This window comes from Corylus avellana, chromosome 6, assembly GCF_965113065.1.
Source record: "Corylus avellana chromosome 6, dhCorAvel1.hap1.2, whole genome shotgun sequence".
Lineage (NCBI taxonomy): Eukaryota > Viridiplantae > Streptophyta > Magnoliopsida > Fagales > Betulaceae > Corylus > Corylus avellana.
The window spans coordinates 22,442,988-22,461,941 of NC_142495.1; the positions used below are offsets into that span (position 1 = coordinate 22,442,988).

The 18,954-nt window shown below is 35.2% G+C and overlaps 1 protein-coding gene across 2 annotated transcripts; it reads left to right on the top strand.

Moving 5' to 3' along the window:
- The first annotated feature begins 804 nt into the window (after positions 1–804).
- On the top strand, positions 805–18,549 carry LOC132187622 (Leucine-rich repeat family protein). Of its 2 annotated transcripts, none has more exons than XM_059601990.2 (16): positions 805–964; positions 2,629–2,922; positions 3,029–3,157; positions 3,269–3,479; positions 4,152–4,298; positions 6,715–6,789; positions 7,602–7,673; positions 11,106–11,177; positions 12,228–12,299; positions 12,407–12,478; positions 12,888–12,959; positions 14,031–14,102; positions 15,855–15,998; positions 16,426–16,497; positions 16,922–17,068; positions 17,968–18,549. In XM_059601990.2, the coding sequence occupies exons 2-16, from the start codon at positions 2,725–2,727 to the stop codon at positions 18,150–18,152; spliced, it is 1,740 nt and encodes a 579-aa protein (XP_059457973.2). In that variant the 5' UTR covers positions 805–964; positions 2,629–2,724; the 3' UTR covers positions 18,153–18,549. The 2 variants fall into 2 exon arrangements, with proteins under 2 accessions (XP_059457973.2, XP_059457974.2); XM_059601991.2 differs by having other exon boundaries at positions 2,688–2,922.
- Positions 18,550–18,954: the final 405 nt, after the last annotated feature.

Genomic DNA, 18,954 nt, shown 5'->3' on the forward strand with positions numbered 1-18,954 from the left:
TTATTTAAATTTATAGTTAATATTTAAAATTAGTGTGTCTAATAGACCAACAGTGTCAGTTTTAAATTTTTTAAAATAATATAATACCAAATATATTATTAAATACATCCATTAATTTTTATTTTTTTTTTGACCGTAGAGCAATATTATTCATTTCATTTAATAATCCCAATTTTCCATGGATTGAGATCTTCTAAAATTTACTTTAAATTTGAAATTCTCAAATTTATAAATATTAGCTGTTTATCTTATCTAAGCTCTAAAATAAGTTATATTTTAACATTTAATAAGAAAACATGACTTATTAAATTCGAATCCTCTATTATAACTAACTGGATATTTTTCAGTTCAAATGAACTAAAGAATATCTTAATTTTAAATTCATTAAGGGTAATTTTCTCTTTAAATTTAGTTATTATATACTAAAATATGACTTATTTTAAACGTTTAAATGAGATGAAACAGCTAAAATATATGAATTTAAAATTTTCAAATTTAGAGAGAATTCTAGAAAATTTGAATCCTTCTCGCATCCGTAATATAGCCGCAGCCATGGATAATTAATTGCGTCGTTAATTATAATGATTATAATGATTAAAAAATGAGATTAATGATTATTAAACAAAACGTTGCGTGCACATTCGTCCAAATCCACCGACTGGGCCCCACAGTCCCAAATGGATAACCAAGGGAAAAGGAAAGCCCCAGACACCGGGCCTACTCTTTCGTCTTTCTTATCTCATTCTTCCGAGGCAAGAACAACCAAACTCCGAACCGTCTAATCTCTGACCAGTAAACTCCACGTGTCCATCATCCGTTGGCTCGGACTCCGGTTCGGCCTTACGCTACCCTGCACTTTTTCAGTGCCTTCCTCACTCTTCCTCTAGTTTTTTTCCTCTCCCACACTCTCCCTCTAGAAAATCATTGAGAGAAGTTTTGAGTATCGGTGGTTGATCATGATGAGGTATATTCGGTGAATTAATTGATTTTGTTTTTTAAATTTTTGTTGGTTTCGGACTTGTTTGTTTCGGTGGAAAATGTTTTACCGGAAAGTTGTTGGTTGGAAATTGATGGATGGCCTTTTTCTCTCCTTTGACGTTCTTTCCATGTGGATGGTTTGTAACAAGTAAGTTTGTTGATATTTGGTGTTGAATTCCGTGTCGAGAAATGTTTTCTTTACAGTGAAAATTCTTTGTTCCGTTTTTCTCGAGAAGGTTCTGGGTAAAGGTTTTATCGGGAAACAGACCGAAGTTAGGGGTTGTGTGCTACGCGATCGTAGTGTCCTCTTATTTTGTTTGATTTCGTATGATTCTGTTATGTCTATGGTTATTTCTTTTTGGTGAATTCTGTTTCGGTGGCAGTGGTATTTTTGTGTGTGTGTGTGTGTGTCAGTTTTCTTCATTTTTCTTTATTGTTTTAATTATGGGTCTCTGTTTGGTTGCTGAGAAAGTTTAAGAAAGGCAAAGAACTGACACACTACTCGACTGAGCTTACTTTAACCAATATGGCTTATGCTTGGTGAGTTTTTAACACACACCCAAACAAAAAGTATGTTTTTCTTATCAATCAAACGGGTTCATGAATTATATGAATTAGTCAAAATTGTTTACTACTAATATTTGGTAAACGATAAAAGCTGCTTGTTTTATCAGTGGTAAATACTGTCTTTTAACAAAAGGATAGAAACATCTTATTCTACGGTTTACTTTATAGATTTTGAACTTGAGATTTATATCAATTTTACACGTAAGCCAGATGGAGTTCATTTTTGGATTTTAATTTTTTTGGGTACCTATATTAACTTTCTATGGTGATTCTGTCATTACTGTGTTACTCATATAGGGTTAATAGATTTGATTGTCAATCAGCAAGGACTTATTGGATATGCAAGCAAGTGTTTACGTGATTGTTCGAGTGTTATCTATGATTGATCCTCTTATTTACCATAATTTGTATCTGAATAACCTGAACAAGAAATAAAATATACGTTACAGAAGTGACATAGTCTGGCTGTTCTGAGTGTGCATATACATGTTTGCACTCACTCATGCTTTAGTTTTACATATGTGCACTCTGCTTCTTTTGGTGATTGTTGACCAAACGAGTGCTGGACATACGTAGGCATGAACTGTTGTTGTTGTTGTGTGTGTGTGTGTGTTGTTGTTTTTTTTTTTATTTTGTGATTTGACATTTCTAGGTTGATATTTTATGGACTTAGTACTGCCAAGATTAAAATTTGATTTTTAAACAAAAATGTAGGAGCAAGATGTAACAGTAAATATAGAGATCCATTCGACCCTGCCCCCCTGCCATCCCTAGTTGTAAGCTTTAGAACGTTCTTACAGAGAGAGGGAACAGGACGTTCATGTTAGCATCCTTATTAATAACATGCAAATGTACTTAGAAAATTTCTTTTGGCTTGTAGCAGCTGTCACATGTTACAGCAAACTACGTTTTCTGGTGTCTACCCTCCATGGTCCTGATATTGCACAAACGTTTTTGTATGCCTGCATTAAACTTTTCATAGCAATATAATTAAAAATTCTTAAAAAGGCATTTTCTAGATGATCAATTGATCAGTTGTGCTGAGTACTTATTCTGCTATGCTCCTTGTGTTTAATTTTACAGGGTGAAGTTGAAGGCAAACTTTCATTTTTGGTAATTCATTAAGTTGTGGTCTGCTGCAGTTTTTGTGACTTTTATTGATTACAAGACGTTTTCTCGATGGGTGGAGTTTGTTCTAGGAAGAGGGACCAGCGAGACAATGAAGACAATGTACTCAGAGGGGTATCTGGAAGATATATTAAAAGTGGGAGTTCCAAGTGGTTGGCCACCTCATTTCCTCGACCTGCTATAGATGTTCAACTAGGGAGAGGGAAATGCCCGTCACTTTTGGACTTGTGCATACGTAAAATATGCGAGGTAATTTTTTGTTCTTCATTATGCTTGAGTCTCCATGTATCTATTCATTAAAAAAAAAAAAAAAAAAAAACCTTGGCTTACCTTTTTTTGCTTCTTTTTCTAACAGGACATTGATAGATATAGCACCTTTTCAATGCTCCCAAGGGATATTAGTCAGCAGATCTTTAATGAGTTAGTATATTCCCACCGGCTAAATGATGTTTATCTGGAAGCTTTTCGAGATTGCGCTCTCCAGGTCGCTCATAGTGAATTATTTGGAAATTTGTCTTTAATTTAAGTCGGTGTTATGTTTATGATTTGTTTCAGTTTCATCTGTTCTTTAAGGTTCCTGTTATGTGTTTGACAGGATCTATACTTGGGAGAATACCCCGGGGTGAATGATAGTTGGATGGATGTAATCTCTTCACAGGGGTCATCTTTGCTGTCTGTTGATCTATCGGGTTCTGAAGTGACTGATACTGGCTTGCTTCATCTCAAAGATTGCTTGAATCTTCAAGCTTTGAATTTTAATTGTTGTGACCAAATTTCTGACCATGGGCTGGAACGCATAAGCAGTAGTATTTCTCTTGCTTTTACAGTTACCATGTTGTTCTGGTATTTTACTATTTTCAGTTGGTTACTTAACTATTTTAAATGATAAGCAGAAACATTAGAGAATGAAATAATTATTGGAGGGGTTTCTTTTTTGTTTTTTTTTGTTTTTTGTTTTTTGTTCTTTGTTTTTTGTTTTTTTTTTTTTTTTTTTGTTTTTTTCTTTTTTTTTGTGGGGGGAGAAAACAAATATCATGGTGATATTGATCCCATAATGCAAGAGAGCAATGGTAGTAATGGTATTCCTGAAAAATCAGACTCAGACAGAGGCATCTCTGAAATTGTCTTAGATCTTCAGAATCATAGGTGCTCATTAACTATCGGCCCCACCTTCACATGGGCTGAGAGAGTAAAGGACTCCAGATAATTTAATCGTATGAGATATGTTTTGTATTGATGTTTTGTTTTTTGGTGTGCCGAATTTTGAATTAGTGTGATCGACGTAAATTTGTAGTTTGTATGACATGCATTTGTCTATTAATATCTTTCTGCATGACCTTTTTATTTTTTTTTTGGTTTTTCTTCCTGTCAGAAGTTCTTCTAACTTGAGATGGATGTGAATTGGCATTGGGCCTTCTTGGTTTTCTTGAATTAGTTCTTTTATTGATATTGTGTATGACCACTACTAAATATTTCAGGTTTCTCAAACTTGACAAGTTTGAGTTTTAGAAGAAACAATGCAATAACTGCCAAGGGAATGAGTGCCTTTGCTGGTTTAGTTAACCTGGTCAAGTTGGACCTGGAGAGATGTCCTGAGATTCATGGTGGGCTTATTCATCTGAAAGGTATTGCTTTCTCCACATGTACTTTCATGTTGGAGCCCCCCTCCTCCCTCTTTTAGACAAAAAATGTTCAAAGACTTTCATGTTGGAGCCCCCCTCCCCCCTCTTTAAGACAAAAAATGTTCAAAGACCTTCATGAATTACGATGAGTTAGGTGATTGATTAAATAGATGATATTGTTAGTTGATTTTTTTTTTTTTTTTTTTTTTTTTTTTTTAATTATAAAAATAAATAAATAAATAAATTGAATGGTCCATTGAAGGCTGCATAATATGGTAGCCCTCTCCCTTCCCAAATCTATTCCCTTTGGAAAAGTTGAATCCAAGACTTCTCCCATCTTAGGGAAGAGGTATTACCCAGCTAATCTCGTTTTAATTTAAAAGAGGACTATATGTTAGCAGTTAATGCAGTAGTTAGATGTGAATTATGATTTCGTTAAATTAGTAAAATAGTTTGGAGTTTTTCTTTAAGTAAAGAAGATCAAGGTAGACTGTGGAGTGTAACATGATGATTTGTTTGGTGATATACATGTGTAAGATATGAACCATTAGAAAAAAGAGTCTTGAAATTTTGATTTAATACTTGGTTATTGAGGTGGTGGGGCACTTCTAAAATGATTCAAGATCTTGTTGCTTAGTGCCCTAGGAAGGGGTTTTTTTTTCTTGTATAAAATCTGTAATAGGTTTTGGGACATGAGCTTTGTTAGATCAGTGCATGAGGAAGGTGGATACTGTATCTTTCTTTCTCAATGCTCTACATTCTGGTAGGAATCGGGGAGATGAAGCTAAATGTTGTTGGGTTCCTTCTAAAAGAAGATCTTTTGAGGTAAAAAGTCTTTAAAATTTCTCCTCCTCAACTTTGGCTACTCTTTCCCTTGGAAGAGCATCTGGAGGTCCAAGGCTCTTTTGAGGGTGTCTTCTTCACGTAGACAGTTTCTTTAGGAAAAATTTTCACTATGGATAATCTCCGCAAACATCATAGTGATAGATTGGTGTTGTATGTGCAAAAAAAGTTAGAGGAACTCCCGATCACCTCCTTTTTCATTGTGATATTGCGAGAGTGGGTTATGTCAAGACGGGCGGTGGAGCTCTTGGTGTGTTGGAAAAGAAGGTTGAGTTGGAATGGTCTTAATGTTGTTTGGAATGTAATTCCTTCTTATTTAATGTGGTGCATCGTTGGATAAAGGAATGATTGAAGTTGCGAGGATTGTGAGAAGACGAGCTCAGAACTACAACTTTGTTTCCTTAAATCCCATCTCAAGTGGATCTCTATTAACACCCTTTTTGATGTCTCTAACTTTGTAGATTTTTTTTTTCCTTCTCTTTTTTCATGTTCTTGATCTTGCTGAGTGTTTTCTCTTGTATATCACTGTGTACTAGGGTTGCGGCCATCAGCCCTTTTGTTATATACAACATTACTCATCCAAAAAACAAACTTTCTATGGACTTAGATTGCGCCCATTGCGCTTTTAATAAATTTGCTTTACTTATCAAAAAATCTATGATAGGTTTTAATGTACTTCATTTACTCTCACTTGTTTAATCTCTAAACGTACATCTAAGTCTACTTCAGCAATTGAATATCAACAACCATAAGAAGGTTTCTTTCAACAGTTGTTATATATATATATATATATACTTTTATTTTCAATACCTTTTTTGCATGCATTGCTTGTAATTTTATTACCAAAATCATTTCTGATTACTTTATGCGGCAAAAAATTCATAGATTGATAGATAATGTATTGCTCCGCAGCCATGGGAGATACATTGAGCTGATAGTTTTATTTATTCTTTCCATTTAATTTTCATAGAGATGTCATGTATGAGTTGACTTGGCTGTTTTGTTGATTTAAATTTTTGAGAGATTTGGCAATGGTATCTCCCTTGGTTATATACTTCTGCTGTTCGATTACAGCCCATGATTACCAAAATCTGACTTCTTTTCACCATGCATAAATTGATTCCAAATAGTATTCATTTTTTTAGTATAAATCAAAATAGGATTGTGTGGGAAAGGTTATCAAAAGGATTGTGTGGGAAAGAGTCTGGGGAAGGGTTATATTCCCTACCTCCACTAATCCCCTTTCTCTCCCTCTCTCTCTCTGCGTTGAATGTTATGTCTTTGGTTTTATATATCAGATATTTGATAGAGATGCAATGTGAATATTATTGAAAATATCTGTTTTCGAACAAAATGAGCACTTCATAAAGGGATATTATTGCACTTATGAAAAACATGAATTTAAGAAAGAATGTGCCCCTTGCGCTCTTAATGAATTTGCTTTACTTAAAAAGAAAGAATGGGGCCTGTAGAGGACCATAGTCTTCGCTTGATGGTGAAGGTAAAGTAACATGAACATACATGGAGCAGTCAAGTTGGTCTGCTCACAGTTGATGTAGCATATATCTTTTTGCAGGTTTAGCAAAGTTGGAGTCTCTCAATCTAAAATGTTGTAATTGCATCACGGATGATGACATGAGGCCGCTCTCTGGTAAGTTATATCTTGCTATCCTTTATTTATTTTTTCTCCAAATAATGAAAAACCCATAGTTCTACAGTCCGACTTCTATTGAAATTGTATGCCTCTCTCTCTCTCATCTGCAATTTGTATCTGCTATTTGTACAAGTATTCAGAAGTTGTGTTGCCTTTTCTGCATTTGGTTATGGATTTCTCCCATGAGTGCATCCTTTATTCTGGGTTCTTGGAACATAGAAATATAGTTAAATTTGGTACATGAAGGATGCCTTGTATGCGACGATCCACTTGCAGAAACTCTCTCTCTCTCTCTCTCTCTCTCTCTTTGAAGAAGTGTTTCTTAGGAGATACTAAAAAATGGGAGTCCCTGCAGTTACTGTAGCTAATGTGAAGGGTTTTTAAGGGTTGTCTTCTTGTTTGTTTTTTCTTAAACTGATGTGTATGGCTAGGATTAGTATAGATGAAGGGATTAATTTACTTTTGGGGTTTTGTTTTTACTTAAGCTCAGTAAATTATAGACCACTTCATAGCTTGGGATTTCCTTGATTAAGCACCCAAGAAGAGGTTTTTCCTTTATTTCCCTCTAAGAAACTTAGGTTTTGATGAAAAATCAAAATATATCCGTGTCCTGTCACACTCCTGACTGCGTTGTGCATGGACTAAAGAGTTAAACAGCTTTAAGGAAGTCCATATAACATATGCTGCAAATATATTTTGATAAGTTCATTTGAAGCATATATATGTGTTTGCATATGCTTTGAGTTAAGATGAATGTTTACTTGGTGCAATGGTCTAATTGTGTGAATACTCGCTCAATAAAATTTCAGGGCTTGTGAACTTGAAAGTATTGCAGATTTCATGCAGCAAGGTTACAGATTTTGGCATTACTTTCTTGCAAGGTACTCTGTTTTCTAATAAGTAATTTATGTTTTATATGTTTATTAAATATATATTTTTCATCCTTACTGTTATAAACTTATAAGGATAAATCATGTATCATGGATCAATGTATCACTTTGGGTTTGTATCTGTTACCCTGGGGGTATTCTCTATCTATCCAAAGGAAAATTAAAAGGGAGAAAAATAATGTGGAGGTTCTGTGTCTATTTAAACACAAGGTATCAGACTGTTGGTCTGAACCAGGCTTACCTTAAAAGAAAAGAGTTACCTGAACTAGAAATTCTCCTCATCCAAAGCCATTTAAGAAAATGCTGTGCAACCTTCTTTTTCTCGACTCTTGGTGACATCTCTGTATGTATGTGTGAAGGATTCAAGCGAGTTAGGGATAGTTCAATTGTTTTGGAAATTTCAAGTTTTTGATGGGTAAAATGCAATTCATTCCTCTGCACAGGATTGAACCCACGATCTTACCCCCTCCACATTGTGGGATAGGAAATGCTATTTGGTCCTAGAAACACCAACCAAGAAAAATGTAAGATTTTTTTTTTTTTTTTAACAAGTAATCGAAATATCATTAAAAAGCGCAAGTGCAGCCCCGGCACACAAGAAGTATACAAGGGATACAACTCAATTAAAAAGAGAAAATAAGGTTAAGCAAATCATGAAAACTAAAATTGCATAAAGTAGTTGTCAAGGGGTAAAGAGTATTGAAGAAAAAAAATACTTTAGTTCCACTACCGTCCTTTCATGGTCTTCAAAACTTATATAATTTTTTTTTGAACAATTTTTTTCGCCACACAGCTCTCTTCAACAAACGAAAGTCTTATCAATCTTGGCATAACCCAAGCTAACCCAACACGACTGAAAATAGCACTCCATAAAGTACTAGCAATCCCACAACGGAGTAAAAGATGATTCACAAATTCCCCACCCCTCTTAAACATACAATATCAACCAACCACAATGACATAGCACTTCCTTAGGTTATCCATGGTGAGGATCTTTCCTAGGGCACCCAAGCAAGCAAAACACGTCGCTCTCATGGAGACTTTATTCCACCAAATACTCTTTCAAGGGAAGGGAGTACTAGCATGAGGAATAACGATGTTATTAGAACAATCTAGCATCGAACAATCCTCTCTTGAAAGGGGCCCTGCAAAGCTTGTTTTCACTTCTCTGTCTCAATCTACAAGGTGTACAACAAATTGAAAAACGAAGCAAAGACATTCACCTCCCAATCGTGAACCACTCTGATAAACGTTCCATTCCATTGATAGGAGTCACTAGATAACTCCAAATGATTTGCCATAGAAGCATCCTTCTAATCTTGGAGTCGTCTCCTACTTTTAAGGGAAAAGTCCACATACTCCCACTACTACTCAATTGACAATGTCCTTCCCAAACTTTTAATTGGGAGAATGTCCCTCCCAAACTACGAAAGCATTGGTAATGTCCTTCCCACGGCCCGCAAAAAGACAGAAATGATCCTAATTTTTTGTCAAAAAGACAAATACCCTTATAAACTTAAAAAAGAAAAAACGAAATTAAAAAATTTCCACTCCCTTTTTATTTTTATTTTTATTTTTTATTTATTTTTATTTATTTGAATTTTATTAAGGGTATTTTCATCATTACGAGGGACATTGTCGCAATTGAAAGTTTGAAGGGGACATTGTCAAGTGGGTGGTAGTTTGAGGGAGGGTATGTGGACTTTCCCCTACTTTTAATCTGGTATGACTAGAAAACTCTCATAGCTCCTGATATTTTTCCATAACCCCACCTTATATAACCCATGAACCTCATTTGAACATCACCCAGCCCACGAGCTGCCATGTTTAGAATCCACTACGACTCTCCACTAGCGTTTGTAATGCAAATAGCACCATAGTCACTTCCCCAAAAGAGCGTGGTTATACAAAATCAAGTTTTGGACCCTCATCCATTCCTTAGAATTCGGAGAACAAACCTGGACTAACTACCAAGTGAAATTTAATGTCTTCACCTATCCCACACCATAAGAAATCTCGTTGTAACTTCTCTAGTGATTGGCAACACCAACAGGGAGAGAAAAAAAGAGACATGAAATACGTAGGCAAATTGGATAGTGTGTTCTTGATCCAAGTAATCCTTCCACTGTGTACATCCTCTTGGAGCTAGGCAAACAACAATCGATCTTCTCAATAATACCATCTCGAATAGATTTGGCCTTAAAAGAAGTTCCCAACAGAACCTTAGCAAATATAATAAGAACTCCCAACTAACATGATTATAGGGCTTCTCAATGTGTATTCAGGCATTCATTAGCCATAAGAATGGAGTCTAGGATTTGCCTACCTTTGACAAATGCATTTTGGGACTTTGAAATAATCTTCTCTACAACCCTTCTCAAATGTATTGGCTACGACTTTGGCAATAATCTTGTAAACTCCACTTACTACACTAAGAGGTTGAAAATCTTCAACTTCCAGAGCCCCAAATATCTTCGAAATGAGAGCAATGACAGGGGCATTAAGGCTTTTTTCAAACTTGATTATGGCATGAAAATCATGCAATTCCCCCATAATATTTTCTTTAATCACATCCCTACTATGGCTTGGAAGAATGCCATAGTATAACCATTAGGGCCCACCACCATCACTGTTAACTCATCTCTTTCAATAAGGCAGCCCTCTCCAAATCTCTATTAACGTTGTCTATCCTCAACTTGCCTTCACCACATAAAGCTCTCTTCCTCCAAACCATCAAAATCTTAAATCAGCTTTCAAGGCCTTAAGTTTGCGAGCCGAAATGATGCTTGGGGGGGGGGGGGGGGGGGGGGGGGGGTTAAGCCTTGAAAATGATAAGAGAGAGACAAGAAATCTATCAATCCTAGACGAAGTCAAATGGATCTATATTGACATGGATTAGGTTGGTATTTTATTAATTACATGTCAGGAAGAACAATTGGTTGTTAATAAACATTATTATTATTAAATCTACATGTCAGCAATTCTTTGTAATTAATACCAATAAAAGAAAGAACTCAGTTCTCCTCTTGTAGTGGATATTGTGAATATGGTTGCCTGGAAAGTTGAAATCGTTTTACTGTTTAAGCTGGAGCAGCTATTCATTCCATGCAACTAACTTATCAATGTTATGAGGTGAACCCTCTGGGCTGAAGCCTTTCATTCTTCATCCTTTCTAGGTTTTCTTCTGTTATTTTTCTGATCTTAATGAGAAAAAATACTGATTTTTTCATCATTAGTTTCTCCCTTCACTGATTCTGTTATTGTTTGGCCTTTTGCTTTTCAATTATCTCAGTGTATTCTAAACAGTGATTTCTTCTAAACAATGTGTAGTCAAAGATTTTGGATTTTGTCTCTTTTCCTAGTTATTTCATCTTGTTTTGCCTTCGTAATAAGTTTTGTGGTTATAATTTCTGTGTGTTGCAGGACTGCACAAGCTTTCTCTGCTGAACTTGGAGGGATGCCCAGTTACCGCTGCATGCTTGGAGTCTCTTTCAGGTTTCTATTCTGTTCAAGTGCTTGGCTTTTCTGCGAGTCAGTGTTTTCTCATTCCTATACAGATATGATATAGTTGCAGATCTAGGATATCAGTCTGGAGCATTCTCACGTTGTGTGAATATAAATGTGTATACACTACTAATTAATCAAGCCCACTCTTTGCCATTGGGAACTTTGTTGTAAGCACCTGAAAATGGTCTTCACCTCTGATGTTGCATGAACTGACACACATATAAAGTACCAACCTCTCTTTTCCCCACTTATTTCTCAGGAAAATCATTAATTCATAATTTTGTTATTCATAAATATATATATTTTCATTCTATCTAGTAAGTGCACACAATTTGTGTTTGCAGCATGTCTAGTATGTTTGTCCTTAATCTGTGTGTGTATGTGCTGAAAATGGTGATTTAGTTTGTAGAAATACTTTTTTTTGATAAGTAATAATCCAATCTTATTAAAAACGTAAGGCACTCCTAAGTAGGAACTATACGAAAGGAATTACTTAATTAGAAAGGGAAAAACGAAGAGGGAAATCATCATAACTAGTCGACAGAGGGGATACAAAAGCCGCTGTCTAAAGATACAAGGTATGGAAGAGCCAAGTTGTAGAAATGCTTTTGGCTATGAAGCACAGGGATAAATTGTGTTATGTTATGCTTCTGACTGTGAAGTAGCTTTGCTTTATTTTGACCCCTAGAACCTCTCTTTTTTGCTGGGGTGACTGAGGGATTTCGTGGCCGATGGGGTTCTATTAGTGCGTAATAAGAATTCCCGATAACATATGCTTTGATATTGTTTTGGCAACACTTTGAGTTCTAGGGGTTCTATTAGTGCGTAAATTCTTGATGACATGATGAATTAGACTGCAACAGACAATTTGAGCCAGTCATGTTTAATTAATACTGATTGAAGTATTTCTCATGATATTTTACACTTCATTGATTAAAAGTTCTGGAAAAATAAATGCTACTTGATATTCCAAACTCTCTTTTTTCCCCTCAAGATTTGGTTTTGCCTGATATCTAACTAGCTTTGTTTTTGTTCCAGCTCTGGCTGCGCTGTTATATTTGAATCTTAACAGATGTCATCTTTCTGATGATGGGTGTATGAAGTTTTCACGTAAGTAGTGTTAAGACTAATGTGATACATTGCTTGTGGGTTACTTTTTACTATTTATTGCAATAAAAACCTTACTTTTAACTTATAGCATAACTTGTTATCTGTAGGATTTGGGAACTTAAAAGTATTAAACTTGGGGTTCAATGACATCTCAGATGCCTGCTTGGTACACTTGAAAGGTAGGTGTCTTTTACTCTCATATCTAGAAGTTCATAAGTTTTGATCTTTGATTTCCCTTTTGTCTGCATTTTCACTAATGGAAGAGCAGGTTTGAGGGTAAAAAGGTTATAGAATATAGGAAGCAACCTGTGCCTGTTAAAATTGACAAAATGCTATCTCTGTGACGCACATGGGTAGTCCAAGTTTATAGAGTTCAAGATTGATTTTCTTTCTGTTTATCAATAAGCTTCAGAAATATGATTATTGTGGACAGATTATTGTCATTTCTACAATGTTCACATCTGCAAAAATAAATATTTTGTAAAATAACTTTGTGCATGTGATTGAAAAGTTATTGCTTATCTTGGTCTTGCTTCATGTTTGTGTTGCATTTTAATGATAATTTCTATACATATATCTTGGTGGCAGGTTTGACGAATTTGGAAAGCTTGAACTTGGATTCATGTAGGATTCGTGATGAAGGGCTGGTTAACTTGATAGGTTGGCGTTGAAATGGTTTCCCTTATTTTTTATGATAATTCTATCTGCTACCAACCAAAGTGGTCAAGTAGAATGTCTTTCAACTCCAAACATAATATTATAAGAAAAAATGGAAGAGTTATCACACAATAAGTAATTCTTTTTGTTTATTTCATTTGCCTTTGAACATGATATAATGGCTGCTAGCTTGTGTGCCATGTGATTTAATACAAGAGATGTTCAGCTGGTTATTTTTTTGATCAATGTAAGCAGTTCTAATAAGAAGGGTTTTCTTTTGAGAGCCATGTGTATAGTTTGTTTGTTCCATGTAAGAAATATTTCATGGTCTGTTTTATAGTATGCATGATAGTACTTGGTTATAGACAACGAAATAAGCATACAATATGAGATTATCACCTGAAAGTAGACTCAATGCTGACAATTTTCATGGAAGGACAAACTAACTGAGCACATGCAACAAATTGTCCTTCCATGAAAATTGATATGGACTTAATCTCTAGTGGCTTGCTAAATTAGATGAAATCAGCATGTTGAATTCTGCTAAGTATCTATTAGTTTTCCTCTTCTTTTCATCAATAATGACAAAACAGGATTTTGTTATGGAAATTAATGAGAGAATTGCATTTTGTTACATTCTGGGTAAACACGAGTAAATTATTGGAATCAAATGATTAACTTATCTTCAGGGGATCACAGAAAAAGTATAGTGATCCAATGTTTTCTTTTTTGTTCCGTTCTCTTCTTTTCTTTTTTCCGTGTGTCTTGCCTTCACTGGCTCTAACTAATTTATGCCAGTCTTAGTATAGCTTGAGATGTGACACATATTTGTAGAGTATTTTGCATCATACTCGTAGTTTCACTCTATAGACTAACTGATAAGTTTCAACTTTTAGAAAGGTTTGTCACTACATTACACAAGGACGTAAGAGTACTCTTGCAAATTCTTTGTGGTTTACTCTATTATATGTCTAATTGGATATAAGGTTCTAGTTTCTCCTTTTTTCTTCTTTTGTTGTTTTCCTACCTTATTTGTAATTAATGCTGAGATATGGATTTGAATTCTTTGATTAGGCCTTCGACATCTGAAATGCCTGGAGTTGTCTGATACTGAAGTTGGAAGTAATGGACTTCGCCATCTATCTGGTTAGACATTCACCTTCTATTTATTTACAGATTATGGGGTATGACTGGTTTCCGCGTGTCTCTGCTTTCTCGATAAATTCAGTATACCATACAATCTGTTTTGCTTAGTTTAGTGATAGGTAGATGGATTCTTTTATTAAATTCAATGCTCTCTCAATAAATTCAGTATACCATACAATCTGTTTCACTTAGTTTAGTGATGGGTAGATGGATTCTTTTAGTAAATTCGATGCTCTCGTTTGGTCTTCATCTGTGTGTCAGGATTTTCTTCTCTCCCTGGCAGCCTTATTTGGGAGTGTTGCCAAGCCAAGATGGTTGTTCTCTTGGTAATCTAGGTTTATTGGGTTCTAATGCCTTCTGGAATTGAATTATGATTTTCTTTTTCCTTTTTTTTTTTTTTTTTTTTTTTTTTTCTTTTTTCTTTTTTCTTTTTTCTTTTTGGGTTCCTGAGTAAGTTGTTTAATGACATAATGGTTTGAAAAAAATTGGTTCATTTTTTAATTTACAAAAAAAAGTTGTTAAGTTGGATAGTGAAGGCAATGGAGCCCTTTGAATTTGATTAATATCCTAAGCCAAATGATAAGCCTTCGCAAAGTCAGGAATTTTATATTTGGTAGAATTGTCAGATCTGGATTAAGGAAGTGATTTCTTGGTGAATGAGGCACCCTAATTATAAGGCATCCTCTTGTCTTTTTATTTATTTATTTATTTTTTTTTTTGGTGATTACTGACTCTATGGAAGGGAACAAAATGCATACTAAGCTGTATGTGGTGAAGAGATTGATGGCCAATATCCTCACACGCCACCATTTATACTTGGCATTTAGTGAAGGATCTACCTTTTCTGAAATGAGATGACCATACTGAATTTAGATAAAATACAGAAATTAATACACCACATTCTCAATTCTTCTCTAAATGCACACAAGCGCCTCCTAGGGCGATCTTCTTTGTTTGGTCTGCAGCTTTGGACAAAATTTTGACCCTAGATAACCTCAAGAAGCGGCATGTGATTGTGACAAACAGATGTTGTATGTGCAAGAGGAGTGAGGAGACGGTGGATCATCTTCTCCTTCATTGTGAGGTAGCTTATGCTTTGTGGAGTGTCTTTTTTGGTCGGTTTGGGTTGTCTTGGGTGATGCCGAGACGGGTTTTTGATTTACTTGCCTGTTGGTGGTCCTCAGGGAGGAGGGGGAGTGCCGCGGTTTGGAAGATGGTGCCTACTTGCTTTTTTTGGTGTTCATGGAGGGAGAGAAATAATAGGTGTTTTGAGGACTAGGAGGGGTCATGGGAAGACATATTATCCTCTTGCTTTCATACTTTATACCTTTTGACTGTTGCACATGTTTTTCCAGTGTCAATTAGTTAAGATGATTTTCTTACTCGATTTTCCCTTTCTAGCTAGGTGATCTTTTTGTATATTTCCAGTGTACTTAGGGGCGCGCCTTAACGCTATCAATAAGATTGACTATTACTTATCAAAAAAAATTATTCTCTAAATTACATAAAATTGGATTATGAAGATATCTCATGAAATTTTGATGTTGTTTTGTGAGAACATGAGTTGAAAGAGGCAAGGAAGGGTCTTTTATCCATTAGAATCAAAGTTTCATTGGGACAGTCCAGGATTGGGAGCTGGAATCTCTTAACTTAATATTGGATTTCTTTCAGGGTGGAGATTGTTGTTCATTAAATTGCCTTGTGGCTTTTATTTTTTGGTAACCTGATATTGTGTTGGTTTGTTTCCTGTAGGTTTGACTAGCCTGGAGAGTTTAAATTTATCATTCACTGTGGTTACTGATGGTGGTTTAAAAAAATTGTCTGGACTCACGTCTCTTAAATCACTCAATTTGGATGCTCGTCATATTACAGATACTGGACTGGCAGCTCTTACAAGTAAGTAGTTTTGATATAAGCAGCTTTGGATAGGAACAGAATGGAATTATGAGTAATCATCATTAGCAAGAATACCTGTAGTGGGAATGCAATGAGCATTGCCTAAACAAATCTTTTTTCAAAAATAAAAAAAATTTGAACCGCCCTCGTCTTCTTAGTATTATAACCTAACAAAGAGTCTGCTTGTGTTTTTGTGTATTTAACTGCAAATATCTGGGCCACCGAGCCTCTCAAAAGTCAAAAAACCCAGTTTCCATGTGTTTGTGTGAGCCTTTGCCTCTTAAAATTCTGTTCTTCATGTCATAGACTAACAAATAGCTGCTTCATTCACTTTTAGTGGCCTCCTTTTGCTGCTTTATTGATGATGTTTTTAGTTCTTCATGAATATTTGAACATGTTAGTTTAATGATGCATTTCGTAAATACAGGTTTGACCGGATTAACTCATCTTGATCTTTTTGGAGCTCGTATTACAGACGCTGGAACAAATCATCTGCGAAGTATGTTAGATAACACACTAGTTCCTGTTGCCTATACTAACAAATTTGTATTAGTTTATACATGATGCTGAATCCACAAAACACACTGCTACTGGCATTAGTAGATTACATCCAAGAAACTATTGTGGAGTACTATTAGCGATTAGATTTATGTAGTCGCATTCTTATACTAATTAAATACAGAAGGAACTTGGAATGGTATCAGTTACTAGATACTAAATATAAAACATGAAAACAAATTGGTCCTCTGTTGATTATTGAATATGAGAGGGTATTAGTTTACATACTATAAATGATGTCAAGCCTTATCTAACTTAATTAACAACATTCTTGAAACAGTTTGAACTTTGGTTTTCCAAATCATTGACAAATTATGGTTTAATTTATTCTTTTTTTTTTTCCTCCAAATTGTTGGATGAATCAGACTTTAAGAACCTGAGGTCCCTGGAAATTTGTGGTGGTGGACTGACGGATACAGGTGTAAAGAATATCAAGGATCTTTCATCCCTGATGCTGCTTAATCTTTCACAAAACTCCAACATGACGGATAAAACCTTGGAGTTGATTTCTGGTATCTCCATGAACCTTTTTTTTTTTTTTTTTTTTTTTTGAAGAATATATATGCTTGCTTTATTTGGTGAAGTTAAATTGGGGTATTAGATGGAACTTATGTACAAGAGTTTTATGAGCAGAGCAGGTTTACGGGCAACACGGGGGAATTTGACATGCAAAAGAGATAGGTTCATTCTTTAAGAGGAAAAGGAGTGCTACACACACTTTCAAGTGTTGACTCCCTGACATAGCAGTGAAAATCATCATTGAATGAATTAACAAATGAAAGTATATGTAGCAGTAATTTTCACTGCCACGTCATAAAATGAGCACTTGAGAATATATGTAACATCTCTCTTCTTTAATGTCTAGTTATGGCAATATTAGTCCCGAGATCTATGTGGTCAATATTATAGTGAAAATTTCACCAATTCATAACTAATGTCTCTGCCCAGATACTTGGAAGTAGCTTTATGCTTTAAAAGTTAGTTTAAATACGTCTAGGTTCTCATTATTGAAAAGGTGCTTATGTATCCTTTTCTATAAATCTAAACCTTCAAGTGCCAGCACTGTATAGTAGGGCATGCTGATGACTTAACCAGAAGTGGATCGGAAAACTTGTCTCACTAAAAAAGAACTTAACTGTCCTTTTTTATTTTCTTGAAAGGAATACTGTCCCTTCCAGATAATGGGAACCGTACAATATTTGTTTAGTGGCTGCCTCAAATTACATTGTTTACACCCTTGGCACACTGTAGCCTGTTAAAGACTCAGACGGCCCACTTATATTCATAAATGCTGTGTGGATATATTTTTCATGAATGTTGATTTTCCCTCTATTTATACCTTGTTGGGATTTTGTTTCCCTAATCAAGGGCTTCCTTCTATTTATTATCACACCCTTCCGTGTAAATGCAGGCTTGACGGGGTTGGTCTCTTTGAATGTTTCAAATTCTCGTATCACCAGTTCAGGACTGCGCCATTTGAAAACTCTGAAGAATTTGAAGTCACTGACATTGGAGGGCTGCAAGGTGACAGTAAATGACATTAAGATGCTTCAGTCAACTGATCTCCCTAATCTGGTGAGTTTCCGGCCCGAGTAGTTACGAATGCATCATAAGATTTCTGTAAAAAGGATACCATTGGAGTACAGGGCAACTATGTATATATAATAACATCAAGGCGAGGAGATGTTTGCTGTACTGTACATATGGTTAAACCTGAAGGAGATGTGCAACGTGGCTCAGGAAGTAATTATTCTAGGAATTATCCCAATGTTTTATGTGAAGCATTCTTTTGGATCGTGTTTGATACAGAAGAAAATGTAGATAAGCTTCCGTGGCATGGGTCTGATATGCCCCTTTCAGCTTTGGTTTCCTTTGTATATATATGTCGGTACAGCAATCATGTAATATATTCATATATTACATGTAAAAAAAAAAAAAAGACATTGTTATGTAATGAAGTTCCCCGTTTCCCTATGTAGGGTTGTGAATTTAAGTGTCTTTGGTTCTTGATTTTAAGGTACATTTAAATTATTAAGCTTTGCAAGACGGGAAGAGCAAGAATGTTACCAACGTTCTTGTACCTTTATTACCTTCGTCTGATTTATTTATTTATTTTTGTGCGACAATGGATAGCATTTACTAAAAGCTGTCTTGGTCCTCTGTACTGGAGAGGACCGGTACAGACATGGCTAATTATTATTAAAAAATTGCTTTATTATTAATGTTGTGATCTCTACATTTTTTGCAAAGAATGAGATATCTGTAAAATGGATAATTGTGTAATTTGCAAATTCATGTACTAAAAAAAAAGTATAAACTTGTATGGCATGGCTACCATGGGAAAACTGATTGTAAGAATTTGGAGTATGTGCATACTATTTATATAGGCCTGACCCAA